A 24,037-nucleotide genomic window follows, 5' to 3' on the forward strand; every position below is an offset into this window, starting at 1 on the left:
AGAAAGATTTAGAAAGCAAAATATATTAATTTTGATGAGGTTCAATGTCTTGATCATCTCTTTACAGATCATGTTTCTGGTGTCATCAAATAATTCTTATCTAGCCCTCGATCCAAAGGATTTCGCCTACATCTTTTTTCTAAAACATGACAAAATGATTTCCTGAGAGTCACCTGAGCAATTACTCTGTATCTGATCATGAATTCTAGCCTCTCATACGAAAGCGTGACCACTGTCCCTATAAGCTCCTGCTTCAAGCACTGCTCAGCCCACCCCCAAACATGGCCCGTCATTAGAGAGCATGACTGAAGGGTTCTCCCCAAGCCCAGAGAGGAAGCCCAGGGCACAGACTGATGTGTGTGCATGTGCTGGGGGCAGGAGGCAGCACTTTCTCACTCAACACCAGAGAGAGCTCTGAGGACTCAACTACAGGCCTTGGGAATAGGACCCATTTTCACAGCCTCCTTTAAGCTGAGACTTTTCTGCTCAGCAAGGAGACGTGCAACAAGGCTGCAAAAAGGAAAGAAGTAGATTTGCATTTCTTCAGAGAATAAGAGGGACCCTGAGGCACATCCCCAGCTGTGGGCTTAGAGGCAGAGCTCTGGGGAGTCTCCACCATGGCCTGGACCCCGCTCCTGCTCCCCCTCCTCACTCTCTACACAGGTGCTGCCCCTCAGGGCTCAGCCCCCAAAGAAACCAGGGAGCAGCCTGGCCTTGACCTTCAGCTCTGCAGAGGGGAGGCTCCAGGGTGTGTGCCCTCTGGGAATGAGAACTTCATCCTCACACTCACCTCTCCTCTCCTCTCTTGCAGGATCTGTGGCCTCTTCTGAGCTGACTCAGCCACCTATGGTGTCTGTGGCCTGAGGAAAGACAGCCACCATCACCTGCCAGGGAGGCAGCTTAGGAAGCTATTATGCTGGCTGGTACCAGCAAAAGACAGGGCTGGCTCCTGTATTGGTTGTCTATGGTAATAACAAGCGGCCCTCGGAGACCCCTGACCAATTCTCCAGCTCCCAATCAGGGAACACGGCCACCCTGACCATCACTGGGGCCCAAGCTGAGGTTGAGGCTGACTGTCACTGTCAGTCAGGAGGTGCTTTTGGTGATGAAGCTACAGTGACCTAGGCTGATGGGGAAGGGAGACACAAACCACTTCCCCATCTGTGTCACACTGTCCTCCAGCCCCAGGAGGACTGTCGACAAAGCCATGAGCAGGTCTGGCCCAGGTCACCAGATCTGACATCCCAAGGCTTCCCTCTCCACCCAGCCCTCCAGGCAGGCTGTGTGGATGGTGGGTCAGCACAGGACACAAAAACAGTTATCATAACCATATTTCATTTGTTATTGTGGGTATAGTAAAGGTTGAACATGTCAGGAACAGATATGGAAGACATTTTAAAAAGACCAAATTGAACTTCTGGAGATAAAAACTACATGATCTGAGATTTAAAAGCACACTGGCTGAGTTTGACAGCAGATGAGATGTGGCAAAGAAGAGACTACTTTAGTGAACTTCATATCATGGTAACAGAAACTGTTCAAAATGAAACAAAGAAAGAAAAAGCCTGAAGAAATGGTTGAGTTGCAGGACAACTTCACACAGCCTAAATACTGTGTAATTGAACTGAGGGAGAGAAGAAGGGAAGTTGGAGGTGAATAGAAAAAATATTTGATGAAATAGGAACGAAAAATGTTCCAAATTTGATGAAATCTGTGAACCAATATATCCAAGAAACTCAATAAAATTAGGGCACAGCAGGTATGAGAAACAACACCAACATTCATCAGAATGGAATTGGTACAAACAGTGATTAAGACACACTCTTAAATGCAGCCAGAGAGAAAAAGACATGTTACATACAGAGGAACTAGCAACATGTGAGAGCAGGTTTCTCATCAGAAGCCATGTGAGCAAGAAGACAGCAGAGTGATGTATTTAAAATACTAAAAGAAAAAAAAAACCCATCAACCTTGAGTTCTTTACCCAGTAAAAATATTGTTCAAATAGGAAGGCAAAATAAAACATTTTCAGACATGAAAATCTTACAGAATTGATCACCAGCAGATCCTCACTAGAAGAAATAGTACAGGACACACGTCAGATTGAAGGAAATGATGATAGATAGAAGTGTGAATCCACGCAAAGTAATAAAAAGCATCAGATATGGTAACTACCTGGATAAATATAGAAATGTTTTGATCTGTTAATGTCTATGCAAGATACTCATTTGTTTAAAGCAAAAATAATAACAGTATGTTGAGATACATAATGAATGTAAAATAAAATGTATGACAATGATATCACAGATGCTGGGGGGAAAGAAGAAAATGGTGTGATGTTCTTATACTGCTTGTGAGTTGATAGCATATTGATGGAAGGTAGACTTTGGTAAGTGAATCATTTAAGTTTAAAACCATTTAAAATAAACCATTTAAACAACAGAGTTATAGATAATAAAATGTATTAGCTATGCTTCTCCAGAAAATACAGAACAAAAGAATATATATTTCATATATATGTATACGTATAAAATGCTCACATATACACATACACATATATGATATATATTTAATACATATATTCTGTTTGTAAGTCATATATATGTATATATCTAGAGAGAGACAGAGAGATTTATTTTAAGTAACGAATCTTGCAACTGTGGGGGTGCCAAGTCTGAAACTGCAGGCAGACCACAAGGCTAGATAGTCAAGTAAAAGTTGATGTTTCAGTCTTTAGTCCCAATTTAGTTTGAATGACTGAACATGTTAAGAGGAGACAGAGAAGAAAGTAAAAAGATCCAAATCAAACTTTTGGAGATGAAAACTATAATGTCTCAGATTAAAATACAAGGGATGATATAAACAGCAGATATGATACTGCAGAAGACATGAGGGAACTTGAGGATACAGTAATAGAAACTGCAAAATGAAGGCCAGAAAAAAGACTTTACAAAACTGTCAGAGAATCACTGAGTTATAGGACAACTTTAAGCAACATAATATACATGTAACTGGAATCCGCAAAGGAGGGAAGGAGGGGTGGGGAGGATAGAAAAAATATTTGAAGAAATAATGGACAAAAATACCATAAATTTGATAAAAACTCTAGGCCACAAGATCCCAAAAGCTCAACAAACTCCAGGAACATAAAACAATAAAAAAAAAAAAACATAAAGAACCAATACCAGTAAGTATCAAATTGTTTAAGACAGTGAAAAAGAGACAGTCTTAAAAGTAGCCAAAGAGAAAAGACACACTACACTTGGGGGAAGGAAGATAAGGATTCTAGCAGATTTCTCAGAAAAAATGCAAGTGAGACAACAGTGGATAAACATTTAAAAACCTGAAATAAGAAAAAGAATTTTTTTTCTTTCAGATTTGTCCTGAGCTAACATCTATTGCCAATCTTCCTTTTTTTTTTTCCCTCCCCAGAGCTCCAATATGTGGTTGTATATTCCAGTTGTAAGTCCTTCTAGTTCTTCTGTGTGAGCTGCCACCACAGCATGGCTACTGACAGACGAGTGGTGTGGTTGTGTGACTAGGAACCAAACCTGGGCCGCAAAAGCAGTGAGAGCACTGAACTTTAACCACTAGGCCATCAGGGCTGGCTCAAGAAAAAGGAAATTTTTACAGAGGGAAAATCTTTCCAAAATTAAGGCTAGGGGCTGGCCCTGTGGCTTAGTGGTTAAGTGCGCGCGCTCCGCTACTGGCGGCCCCAGTTCGGATCCTGGGCGCGCACCAACGCACTGCTTCTCCTGCCATGCTGAGGCCACGTCCCACATACAGCAACTAGCAGGATGTGCAACTATGACATACAACTATCTACTAGGGCTTTGGGGCAAAAAAAGGAGGAGGATTGGCAATAGATGTTAGCTCACAGCCGGTCTTCCTGAGCAAAAAGAGGAGGATTAGCATGGATGTTAGCTCAGGGCTTATCTTCCTCACAAAGAAAAAAAATTAAGGCTAATTCATTTTTTTTCAGACAAACAAAAACTGACAAAATGGATTATCAGCAGACCCATGATAGAAGAAATAATAACAGACACCCTTCAGGCAGAAGGAATATTATACCAGAAATATCTGTATCTACAAAAATGAATGAAAGATTCAGAGATGCTAAGCACAGGGATAATTATTAAGATTTTTTTATTATTTAAATCTATTAAAAAGAAAATACCCTGTCTAAAGCAAAATATACTAATTACATGTTTGAATTTTTAATGTAGGTAAAAGTAATCCATAGGACAATGACAGCAAAATGCTGAGAGGAAAGAGATAAAATGATGTTATAAGGTTCTTATACGGTATGTGAGGAGGCACAATCACCTGAATGCAGACTCTAACAAGTTACAGACACAAGAAGGCAAGGAGTTACAGCTCATAAGAAAGCTCTGGTTTCTCCCCTCAATACCCATGAGCACTTCAAAATGCCCCAGCTAGATCTGATTGTTCCTTGCATTTTATAGAATGAAACAACAACCTGACACACTAGGCACTCTGGGTTCTGAAAGAGAGTTGGAGAGTTAGATCCATCCTGAAGGTGAATCCAGTGAGAGGTGTGGTGATTGTCTCATTCTACAAAGTGGGCCAGTTGATACACAACTGTGCGTGTGAGCTACAAAGTGGATGTTGCTTCACTACTACCCCCCAAATCTTGCACAAGAATCTCTCCTTAAACCAACACTAACCAGGGATAGATACAGAAAATAATTCTGTGAAATACAGTTCAGCCTGTCAAAGTTGACAGTTAATAACAGGCCAGCCCTTGTCCATGTGAAGTCTTCTCACCTCTCCATAATCCACACAATCTCCAAATAAACATAAGAGTAGCCATGCTTCCACCTAATGTGATAAAACTATCTTGCAAACAATCAAAAACGTGCTCGCTCTTTCCCCACAAGAGGATGGAGAATAATATTTTGTCTTCTAGGGATATTTATTTTTATCCCAGCTGATTCATATTACCCCTTTGATTTCCTCTACCTTAAATACTGACATATAAAGTTAACTACTGCTGACATTTCTTATGTTAGATGACAGTAGGATGAGAAAGGGGAAGAAAACAATAATATATGATTCATGTCATATCCAAACATATACATATCAAAATAAAGAAGAAATACTTGCTCCTTCTGTAGTCCACATTTCTGAAACTAGCCCTGTGGTCAGAGCCGGTGTCTATAATGACATTCCTCACTATCCATTCCATTTTCCCATTGCTCTCAGGAAATCTCTTAGCTAGCCCTGATCCCGTCAGGTATGATGACAGAAACCTTCGTTATGGAAGGTTTTGGCTGAGTTGGACTATGACAACTTTATGAGGTAATCACAGACCTAGGGAGTACTAGAGGATATCCTGCATTCCGTACATACTCCTGCTTATCCCAGTTGTGTAGAGCAACCCAGTCCCCCTTGATAGTCAACAACAACCATCCCAGCCAAGACCCCCTACTTTACCTGATGATTCACTGTCAGGAGGAGCCAAAAGAGGCCATGGAGCAGTCTCAACCACCAATTCAATGCAACCCAGCAGAGTGTAAATTCTCAGAGATGACAAGCAAACACTTTGCTGGTGGCTCACTAGGGATAATAATGAGTAGTGCCCCTCCCATTTCCACACCATGATTCCTAGACCCATGAATCCTGGCTACGAAAAAGGCAACATTGTATATGAGATGCTGACTTAGAGCATGTACATCATCCTGGAGGACATTGCCTCAGCCCTGTAAGGAACTGTCACTTACCTGAACTGTTACTGAATATCCAAAGGCCCTTCCATCGTTCTATCAGGCCAGGTGCTTCAGAATGAAGGGGAAGATTATAAGACCAGTCAATTCCTAGACCATGGGTCCATTGCTGCTCTCCATTTACTCTGAAATGAGTTCTTTGGTTAGAAGCCTCCATGTGGAATTCCGTAACAGTAGGTGAGGATTTTGTTAGTCCATGGATAATAACTTTGTTAGAAGCATGGCAGGCAAGGAAGGCAAATCTCTAGAGTAAATATTCATTTCAGTAGGAACAAAGAGGAGTCCCTTCCATGATGGAACTGGTCTGATGCAACGAGTCACCAGCTACCTGGCTGATGACCTCTAGAAATGGCATCGTCTATGGAAATTCAGTGTTGGTCTCTGCTGTTGGTGCATGGAGCACTCAGCAGTGGCTATAGCCAGGTCAGCCTTAGTGAGTGGAAATCATTATTGATGATCCCATGCATAATCTCCATCCCTGCCACCATGGCCACTTTGTCCACAAGTCTGTTGGGCAGTGATAGGAGTGGCTGGGGAAGGAAGCTGACTGGTACCCCCAGAACTGTCGTCAAATCCACCAAGTCATTGAGATCATTTCCTTATGAGGTCACCCTTTGGTGAGCATTTATATAAGATCCTAGTATCCTCATGATCTGTGCCTATTTGGAGATGTCCTTTTTTATATCTCTTCCTCAGACTTCTTTGTCACCAATTTTACGACTGTGTTCCTTCCAATTCCATGACCATCAACTGAACTATTAGTCACAGCCCATGAATTAGTATAGAGGCATGTCTCAGCTATATCTATGACCAGGCATAAGGAGCCAGGTGCATACTGCTCAAATAGATGCTACCAGGAGGATTTTTCTTCACCACTGTCCTTTTATGTCTCAAAGAACACGACCAAGAAAGTGAAAAGACAACCCACAGAATGAAAGATAATACTTGCAAATCATATATTTGATCAGGGACTTGTAACTAGAATATAGAGAAGTGTTACAATTAAATAATAAAACGCCAAGGTTCTACATAGACCTTTCTCCAAAAAGATATACTAATGACCAATAAGCTGACGAAAAGTGCTCATCATTATCAGTCATCAAGGAAATGCAAATCAAAACCAAAATTAGATACCACTTCATCCCACTAGGATGGCTAGAATCAAAAAGTCACGGAACGAGTTTCGGTGATGATGTGGAAAAATCAAATCTTCATACTATCGAAATGTAAAATGGCAGAGCCAATATGGAAAACAATCTGGAAACTGCTCAAATGATTAAACATAATGATACCATATGACCCAACAATTCTACTCCTAGGACATACCCAAGAAAAATGAAAACACGTATCCTTATAGATCTTGTAGATGAGTGTTTACAGCAGCATTATTCCTAACAGTCAAAAGTGAGAAACAACCTAAATGTCCATCAATGGATGAATAGATAAACAAAACGTGGTATACCCATAAAATAGAATATTATTCAGCCATGAAATTGAATGAAATACTGATATGTGCTAAAACATGGATGAACATTGAAACATTATGCAAAGTGAAATAATCCAGTCACAGAAGTCCACATATTACATGATTCCATTCATGTAAAATTCCAGAATGGAGAAATCTATAGAGGCAGAGAAATCTATAGTGGTTAAGGTCTGGGGTCTAGGGGAAACAGGAGGAGAGGGGAGTAACAGCCAGGATACTGGCTTTCCTCTTGAAATGATGAAATGCTGTGAAATGGACTATGGTGATGGTAGCACATCTCTGTGAATACACCAAAAAACATAGCATTGTACACTCTTAATGGGTGCGTTGCATGATATTTGAGTTATATCTTAATAAAGGTGAGGTAATTTTAAAAGGAAGTGTGCACTGATCTCTGTTCCAACCCATAATTTAACATTGTGCAGCTAAAAACAACTTGCTCACTAGAGAGGTAAAATCCATTTTTTATTTTTAATTTCAAAAATAACACTTCTTATGCAAATATTGGTCTATAAAGGAGATCAAGGATCCACCATCTGTGCGTGATCCTATGTGACTGCCAAGGCTACACTGAGCCTGATCATGCGGCTCCGTGAGAAAGTATCTCTTCAGAGCTCTGAACATAGTTGTTATCACAGGCTGCATTTGTTCCCACGGCAATGACTTATGGTTTTAGGAATTTGACTTAGGTCACTTGGATAATATACAAATGTCAAATGAGGAAGTTTTTCAAAAGAAAAACCAGAAACTTTCTCTATGCACCATCCAGACTTGTGTGAGAGCTGAAGTCTAATGTGCATGGATTGGGACCACACGGGAAAATAAATCATTCAGTGCTCAAAATAGCATTGACCATCATTAATACACATACAATTTACTTGTCAGCTATTAGAACATGAGCTGTCAATAGACAATTTTATTCACCTTATCCCTAGGACCTAAGGAATAATTCAAGGATTCTTCCAGGGTAAAGATCGTGAAAAGGCAGCTGTGCTTGTTTCTTTTTTTTTCCCTTTTTTTTTTTTTTTTTTTTTTTGTGAAGAAGGTCAGCCCTGAGCTAACACTCATGCTAATCCTCCTCTTTTTGCTGAGGAAGACCGTCTATGAGCTAACATCTATTGCCAATCCTCCTCCTTTTTTCCCCCAAAGCCCCAGTAGATAGTTGTATGTCATAGTTACACATCCTTCTAGTTGCTGTAGCTGTGCTTGTTTCTAACCTGGAGTATTTTATCCTGGGGTTTCAGACCAGCATCTTGAGATGCAGCAGCACCCCCCAACGGCAGCTGGGAGAATTGACAGAGATAACCTGTCCCCGTCACAGCCCGAAAGTTTTGGCTAAAGATTTTTGCCATTTCCCCTCCCCCATCCCTGCGTGGTTCCACTACATTCAGAAGAGGTTACTATTTCGGGTTTAGGACTTCTTATGTCCTGCTCTTCTCACTCTCCTCCATGGTAGCTTTGGAAACATCCTTCACCCTCTCTCAGCCCCTTCCCTTCTCTGTCAAGTGCACATCCTTCCCTCTGTGTTGGGGAAAGTGGGGAAGGGTCATCCTGCGGGACCCTAGACAGATGGCCCAGGACCAGAGGCACAGGCAGCACCATAAATCCCCCGCATGGCTGCATGGTGGGTAAGGGGGGAGAAAAGGGATTAATAACTGCTCCCCCGAGTGGCCTCAGCCTCCAGGTAACATAAGGAGGGCCAGGGGGCTGGTCTGAAACCACCTGTGTCAGACCTGTCCCTGCCCCAGCAGCATCTTCCTGGAGGCACCACGTGTGGTGAACTGCTGCAAAATAATCTGAATAATTAACCTGGTTTATTAAGAGGAAATTCCCCCCTCACCACATCTGACAACGCATTGATCTGCCCCCAAAATTCTTCTTATGAGAAAGTGTAACATTGGAACTGAACTGGTTTTGAATCACAGACACCATAGGTTCTCACTGTTCTTTCAGATCCTCAGACAAACCAGACTCCTCCCCACAGGACACTGACTCTGCTCTCCCCAAGCACAGTTCCTATCACTTGTTCCATGTTCACATCCTGACAGCTGCTCTAAAGTTACCTCTGCAGAGAGCTCTCCTCCAGCCTCTCAACATACAGCACCTGCCTGTCATTTTTTGTCTGGTCTCTGTATTAATTGTCTGCATATCACCAACTTCTGTATGGTTCTTTCCCTATCATTATTTTTATTAATTAATTTATTGGTGTTAATTATTTCCTCAATTGGTCAGGAATTTATTTTTAATGCAAGAACACACGTGACAATCAGAGGCATGAACAGATAGAAGCCTTTTTTCTTCTGCAAAATAAATCTGGAGTTAGATGGTTGTTCTCCAGGTACTCAACAACTCCATGAGTCCCAGATCTTGTTGACTTAAGATTCAGGATGGCTGCCACAGCTCCAGATATCACACCTGTATTCAACAGGAAAGGTACTGCATAAATCCAGTCTGACTTTTCCTTCACAAGAGCAAAGGTTTATTGAAAGAACTCCATCCAACTGACACTTACATCCCTTGGGCCAGAGCTGGGTCATGTGGTCAATACAGGCTGCCAAGGACATAAGGCTTTTCAATAAATATAGGGACAGTGCACAGTTAGAAATTGGTGAGGACAGCCTGCAGTGACTGCAAATCCAGTGTGTCTACTACTTTGCCCCACCCACCAGATGGAAACTCCATTCAGTCAGGGTTTGGGTCTTGTTCATGCTGAATTCCAGGATGGCATATGCCAGACAAAGTGGCTCTGAATAAACATTTGCTGGTGGATGTTCTCCTGTCTCTGTCTTTGGTGCAGTAGCCACCACAGCCCCACATCAGCTCTGTACTCACAGCCAGCACCAATCAGAGTCATCCCCTGAGTCCTGTGTTCCCACTGCCAAGCCCAGGACCACCAGAATGACAACCCATGACCTTGTAGGTATGTGCAGGATGCCTCAGGTGGGCTCTGCTTCCTCCTCCTCCAAATGGGCATCTTCATGTTTTCCTGGGTGATCTGAGCCCCTCCTGTCTGGTCTAAAGCAAGCCAGGGCCACGTAGAAAAGAGTACTTCCTCTCCTGGGGCCAAAATTGCATGGATCTGTGAATCATGATCTGAGTAGAAGGTTCTGAATCTTCACCTGGACAGAGGATGCCCCTGCACCCCCAGCAGCTTGTGTGAATCAGGCAGCTGTACCTGGCTAAGCCTGCAGTGTCACCTGTAGAGTGGGGATGAGCAAGGTCACTGCACCGGGGCCTGGAGGCTCAGAAGAGACCTCCTGAGTGAAGCTTCTGAAGGTGGAGCTAGAACTAGATGAACATGTGAACTTCACCACAAAACAATTATGGACATGACACTCCAGAGTCCTGGATGATATTAACCACCTCCCTCCTGAGTCGACATGGAACAGAGGGAGGACCTGGGGGCCCAGATAACCCAGCATCAGCGCTGTGACTCTGACTAATTTCATGACAGGACCACGGACTATTCAGTGCACAGGCCTTCAGGTTCCTGGAAAATGCAGACAAGACTCCACCTCTGAGCTCTGATGTGACCAGGCCAGAGAGTCCAGGACACAGTCTGAGGTGGAGATGTCACCCCAGACCAAGGGGCTAGCATGTGGAGGAGAATTCTTGGGCTGAGGGTGGGTCTGCAGGGGCCTCTCGTTTTTCTGTGTCCCTTGGGACTGAGCCCTTCTCTGAAAGCACAAAGCTCCTCAAAAAACTCCCTTGAGCCCTGGCTGATTTGCATAACCAGCAGCTTTCTCCAGAAAGGGATAAGAGAGGCCTGGGAGGAAACCTGTCCAGCATCTGGCCTTGAGGATCAGAATATGGGCCTGGACCCCTCTCTTCGTTGGCCTCCTCAATCACTGTACAGGTGCTTCTCCCAGGCTCACAACCACCCACAACCCCAGGGCTCTGAACACCAGAACATGCAGAAATGTAAATTACACTCTTTTATAATTTACATTATAATTACACATTATATTACACATTACATTATAATGTGTGATATGGACACAGAATGAAAGGATGACTAGGATTCAGGCATCGGTGAGGGGCAGGGTCTTGGAAAGGGTTTCAGTCAGAGAGAAAAACATATAAAAACTAGAAGACAAGAGAGCATGACGTGTGTAGAAAGTAGGAAAGTCCAGATCAACTGAGGCGAATGAGACCAAGGAAACAGCAGGAACCACCTATTTCTGTCTGGACGTCCCTTTGAGACATCACCCCACACACACACGACCCATGTGGCCTGTGAAAATGACTATTCCTAAACATTTCGCCACATCATTGCAAGGTCTAGAATCTGAATCAAGCTCAGTTGACAAGGGCAGGACAGTTAAGTCCCAAGAGCCAGGAAGGAGTTGGGGAGACAAGCAGGAGGAAGTGAGAGTTTCCATGGTGGTCTAGACCAGAGATCCTGAGACTTCAGTGAGCACACAGTCCCCTGGGGGTCTCCACAAGAGGCAGATACAGCTTCCACAGGTCAGAGTGGGGCCCGGGAATCTGCATGTCTGACAGCTCCCAGGGAAGCCTGTGCTGCTGGTCCTCTGAAGACCACACTTTGACTGGCTTCACTCCTGCTCACCTGGTACTCACAGCTCAGGTGAGAGTCACCACAAGAAGGCACAGTCTGTGGAGAACAGGGGACCTGCTCTCCCTCCAACACAGGGTACATGGGGTCTTGGTCCTGCACTCAGCTCTGTCCACATTTCTCCCTCCCATCAGAGCTGTGAGCCCAGTCTGTCCTGATCAGCCTCCTTAGGCATATGGGGCCCCTGGACAGATGGTCACCATCTGCTGTGCTGAAGCAGAAGTGACATTGGGGGTTATAGTTGTATCTCCAGATGTCAACAGCTCCTGCCACAGCTCCACATGACTGAGGGTAGGTCAAGAATAAAATCTTCCAGAGCCCTGTCTCCAAATCTGGCAACACAGCCTCTCTGAACATCTCTTGGCTCCAGCCCAGCCAAGAGAATGATTATTATTATTATTATTGCTGTTCCTATGAAGGCTGGAGGAGGCGAACTTGTTCCCACTGTTTCTTAGTGAGGAGGAAGTTAGAGCAAATGATCCTGAGCTCGTCCTACCCCATCCTGTTCCCTGTTCTGTTGTCAGCAACCCTGGAGTCCATTGCTTTCTAGGTTCAAGGCTGAAGAAGCGGGGTCCTCTCCTCTCTCCCACTACTTGGCAAAGTGCATCCTTGGGAGCATCAGCTCATTGAGGCCATTTGGGAACAAAGGTTCTGTCCCCGCCTGTGGTCTGTGTGCTCAGACTGGACTTGATCTGCTCAGGAAAGGCAGGTGTAGACGACGTCCTGATGGTCAGAGTCCAGGTTGGGACAGTGCAGGGGGTTCAACTTGAGATCCGGCCTCTGGGTACTGTTGTGCACCCCATCCTAGGTCAGGGGACTCTCTGTCCAGCTTTTCAGATTCACGGTCTCTTCTCATTACCAGGGAAAGGAGTATGGGGACAGATGATTCTGGCCTGACTTGCCTGTTACTCAAGGAAAGAGATTCTGGGTGGGTCTTCCACCCTGTGTGGGGTCAAGTGTGGTCTGTAACCAGCAGCCATGAAGCCCTGAAGGAGCATGGGTCCTACCATGAAAGATACCTCGCTCCTCCTCATAAAACCCTTTCTTCAGCCTGTAGTTTATCTCAGTTCTCTGCCCCTCATCAACAATCTGAGGGGTACTAAACCTTACCATGTTAATGCAAATTACCTTTCAAGCTTCTGTTTAAACGTCCCATCCACAGGAAGGTCACCCATGACATAAAGACTAGGTGAAGTGCTTTTCCTGAATGTTCTCACAGGACCCTGTATGTCCCTTTTTGCAGCTCTTAACACATGTACTATCTCATTTATACTTTTGTCACAGTTAGACTTAGTGCTGGGATAGATTGTGCACAGGGCCCAACAAGGTAGGGACTTTGAATATTATAGCCATGATGATGCCTCACATGGGAAACTACAGAATGTTCTTGTGGGACAGGACAAGGATCTGGAATTGTCTGCATTGCTCCCCATCATGACCCCAGAAGGAGCAGGCATGGGGACGGAGGGGTCTTAGGTTACAAGAGAGACTGTGCTGCCTGGGGATTTGAGACAGGCTCCTGGGAGGACAATCCACACTTTAGGGGAGGGAAGCACATGGCAGGAGGCCCCTTCCGAGGTGGTTGTGATCACAGAGACAAAGCAGCTGCAAGGAGCCCATCCCTGCTGCTAAGGCCCTGAGAGCAAAGCTCTAGGGGGGACTGAGTTAGTTTGCTAGGGTGGCTGTCACAGAGTGCCACACATTGGTGGCTGACAATAGAGATTTACTGTCTCACAGTTCTGGAGCGAAAAGTCTCAGATCAGAGTGTCAGCAATGTTGGTTTTTTTTGTGGGCTGTGAAGGAGAATCTGCTCCATGCCTCTCTTTTCTTCTTCCAGCAATGATTTGCTGGCCATCATTGGTGTTCTTTGCCTGTAGAATCTGCCTCCATCTTCACATGGTGTTCTCCCTTGTGAGTGTCTCCAAATTTCCGCTTATGTAAGGACACCAGTCAAGTTAATTGGATTAGGTGCCCACCCTACTCCAGTATGATCTCATCTAAGGATTACGTCTACAGTGACCCTATTTCCAAATAATGTCTGGTTCATAGGTACTGGGGCTACTACTTCAATATGTAAATTGTAGGGCACGGGGGGAGACAACAAGAACCCTATTTCTTCATTATGGGGGGGCTCAGTGGCAACTGCCTTCCTGAAAGAATCCCAGGACACCAAGCTGATCTGCTTCTCCTCCAACTGCAGGTCCCAGTTCTCCTGAGCCAGCTCAGCTGTGCTGTGGTGTGGCGTCCCTAAGAGTCGGTTAAACTCTCCCTTCTGCTTTTTGTGGCCTGACCATGAGGGATCAGTGTGAGGTGCCCCTGCTCTCTCTGCCCAGCATCTGTTACGCTCAGTGACAATAGCGCAACACTGAGGCTTGTCAGCCCTCTCCTGCCACCAGGCTCCCAGATGCCCTCTGTGGACGGGTCAGAGGACACACACTGATGTCACTGTATCCAGTTCAGGCTTGTAGGTTCTGCACAAGTAGGTACCACCTCCCAGAATGAGGAGTCACAAGCAGGGCCAACTCTAGTGAGACCACAGGGGTGAAATGACCCACATCACAGATCTGGATGAGCATGAAGTAGTTCTGCTGGGACATCTGTTGGAGAACCAGGACCACATTTCTGGGCCAAAAGGTCACATGACCAGGACAGGGGGCTGGGAAGATGTACCATCCTGTGACCTGTGCAAAGTACAATGCGTCTGTGGTCTTATGTACATGTGTGTGTGTGCATGTGTGTGTGTGTTCAAGTGTGTTTATGCATGATTGTGTATTTTGGTGTGGTCAGCAAATGTTGCCAATATCAAAAGCCCCGAACCCAAGACTTTCTGTCTCCATAACTTTCCTCCTTCACTATTCCAGTGTCTTTGCTTTATATTATGTATAAGAATAAGGATTAAGGATATTAATAGGAGGAGGAAACATTCATATGTGCTGAATGTGTATCAAGCATCATCTAAAGCACTACATATTATTAACTTTTTAAATCACAAATCCTCTGTGAACAAGCATTCTCATTATCACCCAATTTACAGATGGGGAAGCTGAGGCCTGGAGGGATGAGCAACCTGCCTGAGGTCAGAACTAGAAAGTGGCCAACCCAGCAGCAAACTCAGGTCTTCTGACCCCAGAGTCCCTGGTCCTCACCACCACCCTGTGGCCTCTCATTGTGCTTTCAAAGCTGAGACTTGGCCTCTCCTTAAGGTGCCAGAAAGTTCTGTCTCCAATTTCGAAAAGAAATGATGGATACTGTTACTTTGCCGTGCAGCCCAGTCCAATAGAAATAAAATTTGAACCACATACACAATTGAAAAATTTCCAGTAGCCACACTTAAAAAATGAAGAGAAACAAGTGGAATCTTATGAAAAATATTATTTTTCACAATATATTTTTATTTAATTGAATTAGTTGAAATAATATCATTTCAATATAAATTAAATATAAAAATATCGATATATTTTGCATGAATTTTATACTAAGTCTTTGAAATGCGGTGGGTGTGTCAGAACTATAGCACATGTCTACAGTCCCAGTCTCACTGGGAGTACCCATATTCACGCTCAGCAGCTACGCGTGGCTTGTGGACAGAGCAAGTTAGATGCATGAGGTTTCTTTGTGGTACATATACCTGCAGTTTGCACTCACAGCCACCGGGGGGTGAAGGAGCCCCCCCCATCCCCACCCCGGCCCCCATGACCCAGACCTCACAGGGGAGGAATAGCTGCTCCACTTTCCACCAAAACCAGGAATACTGAGGGCACTCAGAAATGAGGGGATTTTTATAACACGTGTCCACACTACTTCAGTTCTCAAAGACAAGATATTAAATACAACTACAATTTTAAAGATGAAAATGAGCCATCAACACACATTTTTATTATTAGTCAGGGTAATAAAGGACAATAGTCTGTGTGAATTTTTTAATAAATAGTGCTGTTTCTCTTTAAGTGTGAAATCATTTCTATAAAGCTCATGACAATTCATAAAGTTATATTTTGTGCATAGGAAGGCTGATCATAAGGAATGTTTTATTAAACTTGGATGACTTGCTATATTACACAGGGAGATATGTTTACCTAATTCAGAAGCACAGATCACTTTTATGAAGGTCAGTTCTCCCCAGGATGTACTAACAAGTTCCCTCCATGTTGTAATGAGACCCAGAAGCATAGGGGTCAGAACTGGCCTGGGGAGTGGCCAGCAGGGCCCCATGGGGGAGACTCTGAGGGGTGAAGTGTGAGGAGTGGAGGCATCGAGGCGGGAAGGTGGAGAGGAGCTGTGTGTAACACGCTCAGCGGGAACAGTGGTGCGCGTGTCTGAGGGATGTGGCCCTCGTCTCATCTTCAACGATCTCTTCAGACCAAACTCTGAGGAGTGAGCACGTGGGTCTCCTGTCTGAGCACATGTATCAGCACAGTGCTTCACACGTGATTTCTATGATCAGCGTCTCCAGCATGTTGTCAGTGAATTAGCATCATCACATCCTCAGCAGTACTAGGTTTGAAAACATACATTTGTTTTCAGGATATTAGGTAAAAAATGCATCTTGATAATCACGTTTATAAAAATTAAAAGTTGTCCAATCTCAATGGCATTGACCATGTTAGAAAACGATCCTAATCCTAACTTGTCAGGAGATGAGCCTGACAGGAGGAGTCTGACCAGACCTCTGATTTCCCCAACGTCCCGCTGACACAGGTTCCAGTGTTGTCTGCCATGGAGGGAGCAGAGGGATGGTCCCCACCTCTCTGCACAGAGAGACACGTGTTTCACTGGGACACACAGATTCCAACTTCATGAAGACCTGAATGCTCTTCAGAACAGACTTAGGGAGGAGGAGCACCTGATCACAGAAGAGGGTGGTGACAGGAGGCTCAGGAGGGCTGGGATGAGGGAGGAGGAGGACACGGGGTGTGGTGAGGGGCAGGCAGGGAGGGGCTGACAGGTCAGACTCTGAGGTGAGTCTCCTGGATTGGATCTTGACTCACTCCTCACAGTCTGGGGGACTTTGGGGAAATCATTTAACCTCACAATGATGACTCCCTCCTCATCAGACTGGAGGAGAGGGTGACCTTAAGCAGAGGGCTGCTGGGGGATTATTGTGATGTCTGGTTGAGGGAGTGCATGTCAACACTCACCAAGGTTCTGGCCTCTGTTGAAGTCTCAGAAGTAGGCATTGTGTTAAACTAACTGTACATCTAGGATGACATTCATCCTGGCAGCAGCAGGGGGCGCTGTGGGTCCTGGTTTGAGGACCCTAATAAGTCCGAATCCCGTGGGCTGTGCTCAAGTGCAAAGGTGTGACTGATGCTTCCTTTGCAGACACTTCTATTGGGTAGAATAAAGCCCCCACTCTGAAACTCACAAGTGCCCCTCTTCTGACCTCAGGAAATTACCAGTAGGAGGTCCTTAGGCTCAGGGCTCAGACAAGAGCTCAGTCAGAGGGAATGCAGAATAGATTTTCATTCAGTGCTCCTCCCTTCTTGAGCTGCAAGAAGAGAGGATAAGGCTGGAATTTGGAGAGGCCAGTCCAGCTGGGCTGCCTCAGGCAAGAGCCCCAGGAAGCGCCCCACCATGGACTGTGTTCCCTTCTACCCCCTTCCCCTCATTTTCTCCACAACTCAGAGCATCCCAGAGCACTCAGGAGTTTCTCTCCCAACATTTCCCTCCAAGTACACTCCCAAGGGGCATCTGTCCAGTTTCAGGGCTTTCAGCATCATTCTGGTATTTTCTGTTTCCATGTCTCTTTGCTCTGACTGTGATGACCCAGCTTGGATCTGCATCTGCCTCCCTGGGAGCCTCGCCCAAGCTCCCCTGCACCCTGAGCAGTGAGAACAGCACCTTCATCATTCACTGTATCAACAGAAACCAGGGAAGGACATTGGGTATGTGGTGAAGGTTAATAGTGATGGAAGCCACAGCAAGGGGGACGGGATCACCGACGACTTCTCACGCTCCATCTCTGGGTCAAACCTCTACTTATCCATCTCCACCCTTTAGGCTGAGGATGAGGCTGAGTATCACTGTGGTGAGATCCATACAATTGACGGACAGAACGGGTAAGCCACAGTCACACAGACAAAGGGAAGAGCAGCCAAAACCTCCCACTCCCTCTTCCCCACGGAGACTCAGGGTGAGCTGCTCCCTGTCCCTCTCCAGTACTCTGAGACATTTGACTCTTCTCCTTGCAGATCCCATCATCGTTTACCTCCTCTCCTTGACACCACTATAAAGAGGATGATGCAGGTCAAAATTTAGGCCATTGGCAACCTGACATCTGTTTCCTCCACCACAGGCCTGTGAGGACAATGCTGAGAGAGACCGGACCAGGCCAGGCAGGAAAATGACCCTGAGAGAGTGGCTAGACTGAGATGACTGTGTCACAGAGAACCTTCTGTCCCTGTGCTCCCAGCCTGGGGCTCTGCTTGGAGAAATGACACACATCTCAGGGTTCCAGTGGTGACCCTGGAAGTTATTTACAGCTTGTCCTGACTCCGCGTGCACCATGGTGTACAGCAGGACTCGTGTCAGGGTTGAGGGTTCAGCAGGAAGCATTTGGCCCTCAGGGGAGGCAGGAGAGAGAGACCAGAACTCCATGGTGGGTGCTGGGCTGGGGTCCAGTAGGGAGGTGGGGCATGTGTTAGGAGGCCTCAGGCAGGACCAACATGGAGCGTGGCTTCAGCTTCTCCAGCTGTGGTAGATTCTCAGCTTGTGGTGCCAAGGAGGTCTCCACATTTTGCCCACAAGACACTTCCATGGACAGACCAGGACCATGTCCACTGGGACAGCAGCAGGCCATGGGGCACAGGTGACACTGAGTTGGAAATATGGTGACTCCCTGAGTCTCAACCCTGTGGGTGATCCACCTCAAATGCATTCAGGAGGGGGCAAGTTTCCTGGATATTTTGATTTCCTCAAGAGCATTTCTAAAAACTGGACAAAAAGCACCTTTCATATACCTCCACATGATGTAGCCTTCTTGACAAATTAACCCTGATCCCTGCTCCATGACCTGAGCAGGGTCAAGTGGGATTTCAGGGCTGGACCCTAGAAAGCCAGGCTGGTATAACAAGTCTGATCTCTGAGATGGAAAGTCCAAGAGCTGCCTGTGGTCTAGATGACTCTAACGTGGGCAGGAGGGGAGGAGGTGGCTGGTCTCCCAGGGAGGAAGTGGACAGGGGACAGCAGGAGCAGGAGGAGAGATGGACATCAGGGCTCAGTCTTGCACTTACGTGTGTTAGCGTGTGGTTGGCTGAGTCACCAGGGTCACAGGGCCATCCCCCATCCTCCCCACTCCAGTAAAGGGTTGATCTCTACAAGGGTTTGCACTGACTTTGTCCCCAACAAGGCCTCCCGTGGGTCCCTCCAGTGGAAAGTTTCCTCCACTGCTTACAATATAGGAAAGGGACTTGGGAGGACTGTAGGGAAATAAATCCAAACCCCAGTGTGGACCACTCCACATCCATGTCCACCTGGGCCTTGTGGCGCTAACAACTTAGTAGAAGCTCAGCAGTAGCCGTTGATGGACAGACAGAGGGACAAACTGCTAGAAGTGATGACAGTGAATGGAAAAAGGAGGCAGGTAAAGATCATCCCCTAATGTGATTAGATGGTGACCAAGCAGTGAGGGAGCTGCCACCACAAGACCTTGTCACAGGGACCAAGGGCCCATTAGAGGCCACTACTTATAGCCAAGGTTACAACAGGGGCAGGGTCTCATCAGAGGCCAGTGTCTGCTCTTGATGTATGATAGTGACAATGTACAGTGTGAATGATGAGTGTCCCTTTCTGGATTGTTCCACACCCGTGCTCTTGGACTCACAGATGCTTGGAGATCCTGAGACCAGGAGTAAAATTTATGTCAAAAGTACTTGTTCCTCTATTGACAAATCAGTCCAGGGAGCAGCTGAAACATGTCACAGGACCTGCATGTGGAGACAAGTTGGAACTGATGTGACTGTGAGTGGACAGGGGAGGCTAGGCATGAGGGCCGGAGTGAGAGTGTTTTGGGGAGAGGTCCTTCCCTTCTGTCTCCTCCTGCATCTCTCACTCAATGTCTTTGTCTGTCTCTGTCTCTCTCTGGATTTCTCCCATTAGTCATGTTCTATTGAATTCTTCCAGTACATCTTTATCTTTACATATACTCTTCTCTTTACATATACTCTTTTCTCATTGTCATTTCCTGTCCATTTTGTATGTTTGATTGTGTGTGTGTGTGTGTGTGTGTGTGTGTGTGTTTATTCCTTAATGGTCATAGTACCAAAACTAATGTCATTGAGTCTGTCACTGTCCTGCGTGTCCTGCATGACAACCAGATTCCTGGCCCCTTGCCTTCAAGATGGAGTCCTCATTCCCCAGAGGCTGGGGTGTCTCCAGGACTTGCTTCTGCTGAAGAGAGCTGGCATGGTGGGGACACACCCCTCATGGTGGCAGCCTGCATCTAGTGACCTGTGCCTGTGGTCGGATAGAGGCAGGGACCCACCCCAGTCAGTAGGATCTGAAGAGCACACCCAGCACCAGAGCCCCATTAGTTCTCCTGTGGGCCTGGCTGTATCTACTTCACAGATCAAGGTCCGTGTCTGCCCATGTCCACTCCCTTCATCCCTTCCTGTCCTCGGGTGTGTTCCCTGGTCCATCTAGACTTCCTGCACACTAGTGTCTATGTGAGAGTTGGCTCCTGGCAACTTTCACCTGCTTAAACTCATTTTTTCTTTTTCTCTTTTATTAAGTTATAATTCACATACCCTAAAATCTAACACTTTCAGTGAACAATTCTGTGAGTTTTGATAAATCCTACAGAGCTGTAAGCACTTCCACAATCACGATGCATAACAGTTCAATAATTGTTCGTGGCTTCCCAGACATCTTGGTAGGCACACGCTCCCTCCACCTCCCACCCCACAACTCCTGATCTGTTGTCTGTCCCTATAATTGAGTCTACGCAAGAATGTCATATAAATGGAATCATGCGTGGTATCCTTTTGGTTCTGGCTTCTTTCACTCAGAATAACGCATTTGAGATGCATCTGTGTTGTTGTATGTTAACAGCTCATTCTATTTTCATCGCTGAGTAGAATTCTTTGCAGGGATGAACCACAGTTAGCTTATCCATGACCCAGTTAAGTAACACTTAGGATGTTTCCATGTAACATTTAGGATGTTTCCATGTTCCACTCTTTGGCAAGTTCAAATAAAACCTTTATGACATTTTTATATATTTTTTTTTTTGTGGACGTTAAGTTTTCGTGTTGCTCGAGTAAACAGCTGGGAATGGAATTTCTGGGTTATATGGTAGATATATGCTGAACATTCACAGAAACTGCAAGACTGTTTTCCAATGTGGATGCTTGATTTTGCGTTTTCATTATCACCAGGTATTTATGAGACTCCCCAGTTCTTCCATGTCTTCATTAAAACTAAATTGTCAGGTTTTATTTAAACCATTTTCATATATCTGTAGTGATATCCCATAATGTTTTTAATTCATATTTCCTTAGCAATATGTGATGTTGAGCATCTCTTCAGGTGCTTATTTCTCATCTGTGTATTTTGTTTGGTGAAGAGTTTGATCAAATCTTTGTCCATTTTCAAATCCAGATTCCCCCGATGACTTGTACTCATCTGTGTGTGTGTATTTAGATCAATGTGATTTTATCCCATGAGTAGGTTCATGTGTCCACAACCACAATCAGGATACAAAACAGTTCCATCTCCACAGGGATCACTTTTGTTGTCCTTAATAACAACATCCACCTCCTCCCTCCAAGCTGCCCTTCACTGACCCTAACCCCATTTAGGGTTAGGGTTCTCCATTTCTAAAATTTTGTCTTTTCAGAGACAATATATAGAAATAAAAAATAGAGTCCTATTGAATGTAGCATTTTGGGATTGGCATTTTTCGCTCTGCATAATCCACTGTACATTTGTCAACACTGTTGTGTGCATTAAGAGGTCATTCCTTTTCATTGCCGAGTAGTATTCCAATGTCCAATTGTACCAAAGTCTGTTTATCAATTCACCCATTGAAGGACATGTGGATTATTCTTACTTTTGGGGTGTTATGAATAAGAGTGTATGAACATTTGTGTATAGGGTTTCTCTGAGCATGTTTTCATTTTATGAAATAAATGCCCAAGAGAACAATTGCTGGGTTCCAGGGTAACCACAAGTTTATTTTCTTAGGAAGCTGTCATGCTCTTTTCCAGAGATGCTGCACCATTTCACGTTCCCGTCAGCCAAGCATGAGTGATCCAGTTTCTCCACATCCTTGCCAGCATTTAGAGATGTCACTGTTTTTATTGCAGTCATTCCGTTAGGTATATAGGGATGTCTCCTTGTTGTTTTCATGTGCATTTCCCTCAAGGCTAGTGAGAACATCTTTTCACGTGCTCTTTGTCATGCCCTTTGCCATCTCTATATCCTCTTCCATGAAATGTTTGTTCTTGCTCATTACCCATTTTCTGAATGGAGTTTATTTTCTCTGTTTACTTTTCAGAGTGTTTTATATGCTCTATACAGTAGTCCTTCATTGGATATGTGGTTTGGAAATATTCTTTCTATATTATTGTTTTTTTCATCCTCTTTAGAAAGTTTTACAAAGGAAAATACATAATTTTCATGAGGTTCAGTGTATTGATCATTCTTTTACAAATCATGAATCTGGCATCTTCAAAGAATTCTTCCTAGCCTTAGATACCAAAAATTTCTACTAAAACATAAAAAAGGATTTCCTGAGAGGTGCATGAGCAATTCCTCTCTACCTGATCATGAATTCCGGCGTCTCATACAACAGCATGACCACTGTCTCTACAAGCTCCTGCTTCAAGCACTGCCCCACCCACCACCATGGATGACCCATCACTAGACAGCATGACTGAGGGGTTATCCCCAAGCCCAGAGAGGAAGCCCAGGGCACAGACTGAGGAGTGTGTGCATGTGCTGGGGACAGGGGACAGCACTTTCTCACTCAACACCAGAGAGAGGCTCTGAGTACACAGGCATAGGCAGTGAGGACAGGACCCATTTTCACAGCCTCCTTTAACCTAAGCTCTTTTCTGTTCAGCAGGGAGACACTCACAAGGCCGCAAAAGGAAGGAAGCAGATTTGCATTTCTTCAGAGAATAAGAGAGGCCCTGAGGCACATCCCCAGCTGTGGGCTCAGAGGCAGAGCTCTGGGGCGTCTCCACCATGGCCTGGACCCCGCTCCTGCTCCCCCTCCTCACTCTCTGCACAGGTGCTGCCCCTTGGGGCTCAGCCCCCAAAGAAACCAGAAAGCAGCCTGGCCCTGACCTTCAGCTCTGCAGAGGGGAGGCTCCAGGGTGTGTGCCCTCTGGGAATGAGACCCTCATCCTCACACTCACCTCTCCTCTCCTCTCTTGCAGGTTCTGTGGAGTCTTCTGAGTTGACTCAGCCACCAACAGCATCTGTGGTCTTGGGACAGACAGCCACCATAACCTGCCAGGGAGATGACATAGAAAGCAATTATGCTCACTGGTACCAGCAGAAGCCCGGCCAGGCCCCTGTGCTGGTCATCTATGGTAGTAACAACAGGCCTTCAGGGATTCCTGAACGATTCTCTGGCTCCAACTCAGGAGACACAGCCACCCTGACCATCAGTGAAGCCCAGGATGAGGACGAGGCTGACTATTACTGTCAGTCAGTAAATATTTTAGTTAGTGAAGCTCACAGTGACATAGGCTGATGGGGAAGTGAGACACAAACTCCTTCCCCATCTGTGTCACACTCCCCTCCAGCCCAGGAGGACTGTAGACAAAGCTATGAGCAGGTCTAGCCCAGGTCTCCAGATCTGAGATCCCCAGGCTGCCCTCTCCACCCAGCCCTCCAGGCAGGCTCTGCAGAGGATGGGTCAGCACAGGACACAAAACAGTTATCATAACCATATTTCATTTGTTATTGTGGATAAAGTAAAGGTTGAATATATCATAAGCATATATGGAAGACATTTTAAAAAGACCAGATTGAACTTCTGGAGCTAAAATTTACATAACCTGAGATTTTAAAAATACACTGGATGAGTTTGACAGCAAATGAGATGTGGCAAAAGAAGACATTAGATTAGTGAGCTTGATATCATGGTAATAGAAACTATTCAATATGAAACAAAGAAAGAAAAAGCCTGAAGAAATGGTTGAGTTGCAGGACAACTACACGCAGCCTAAATACTGTGTAATCGGAAGAACTGAGGGAGAGAAGAAGGGAAGTGGGGTG

At 45.3% G+C, this 24,037-nt stretch overlaps 1 gene segment (V, D, J or C); it reads left to right on the top strand.

Moving 5' to 3' along the window:
• Positions 1 to 22,966: 22,966 nt before the first annotated feature.
• LOC131398583 (immunoglobulin lambda variable 3-19-like) lies at positions 22,967 to 23,510 on the top strand. The segment is given in 2 exon segments: positions 22,967 to 23,042; positions 23,191 to 23,510. Coding segments are annotated over 2 exon segments (366 nt in total).
• The last annotated feature ends 527 nt before the right edge of the window (positions 23,511 to 24,037 follow it).

This window comes from Diceros bicornis, chromosome 35 (genome assembly GCF_020826845.1).
Source record: "Diceros bicornis minor isolate mBicDic1 chromosome 35, mDicBic1.mat.cur, whole genome shotgun sequence".
NCBI lineage: Eukaryota > Metazoa > Chordata > Mammalia > Perissodactyla > Rhinocerotidae > Diceros > Diceros bicornis.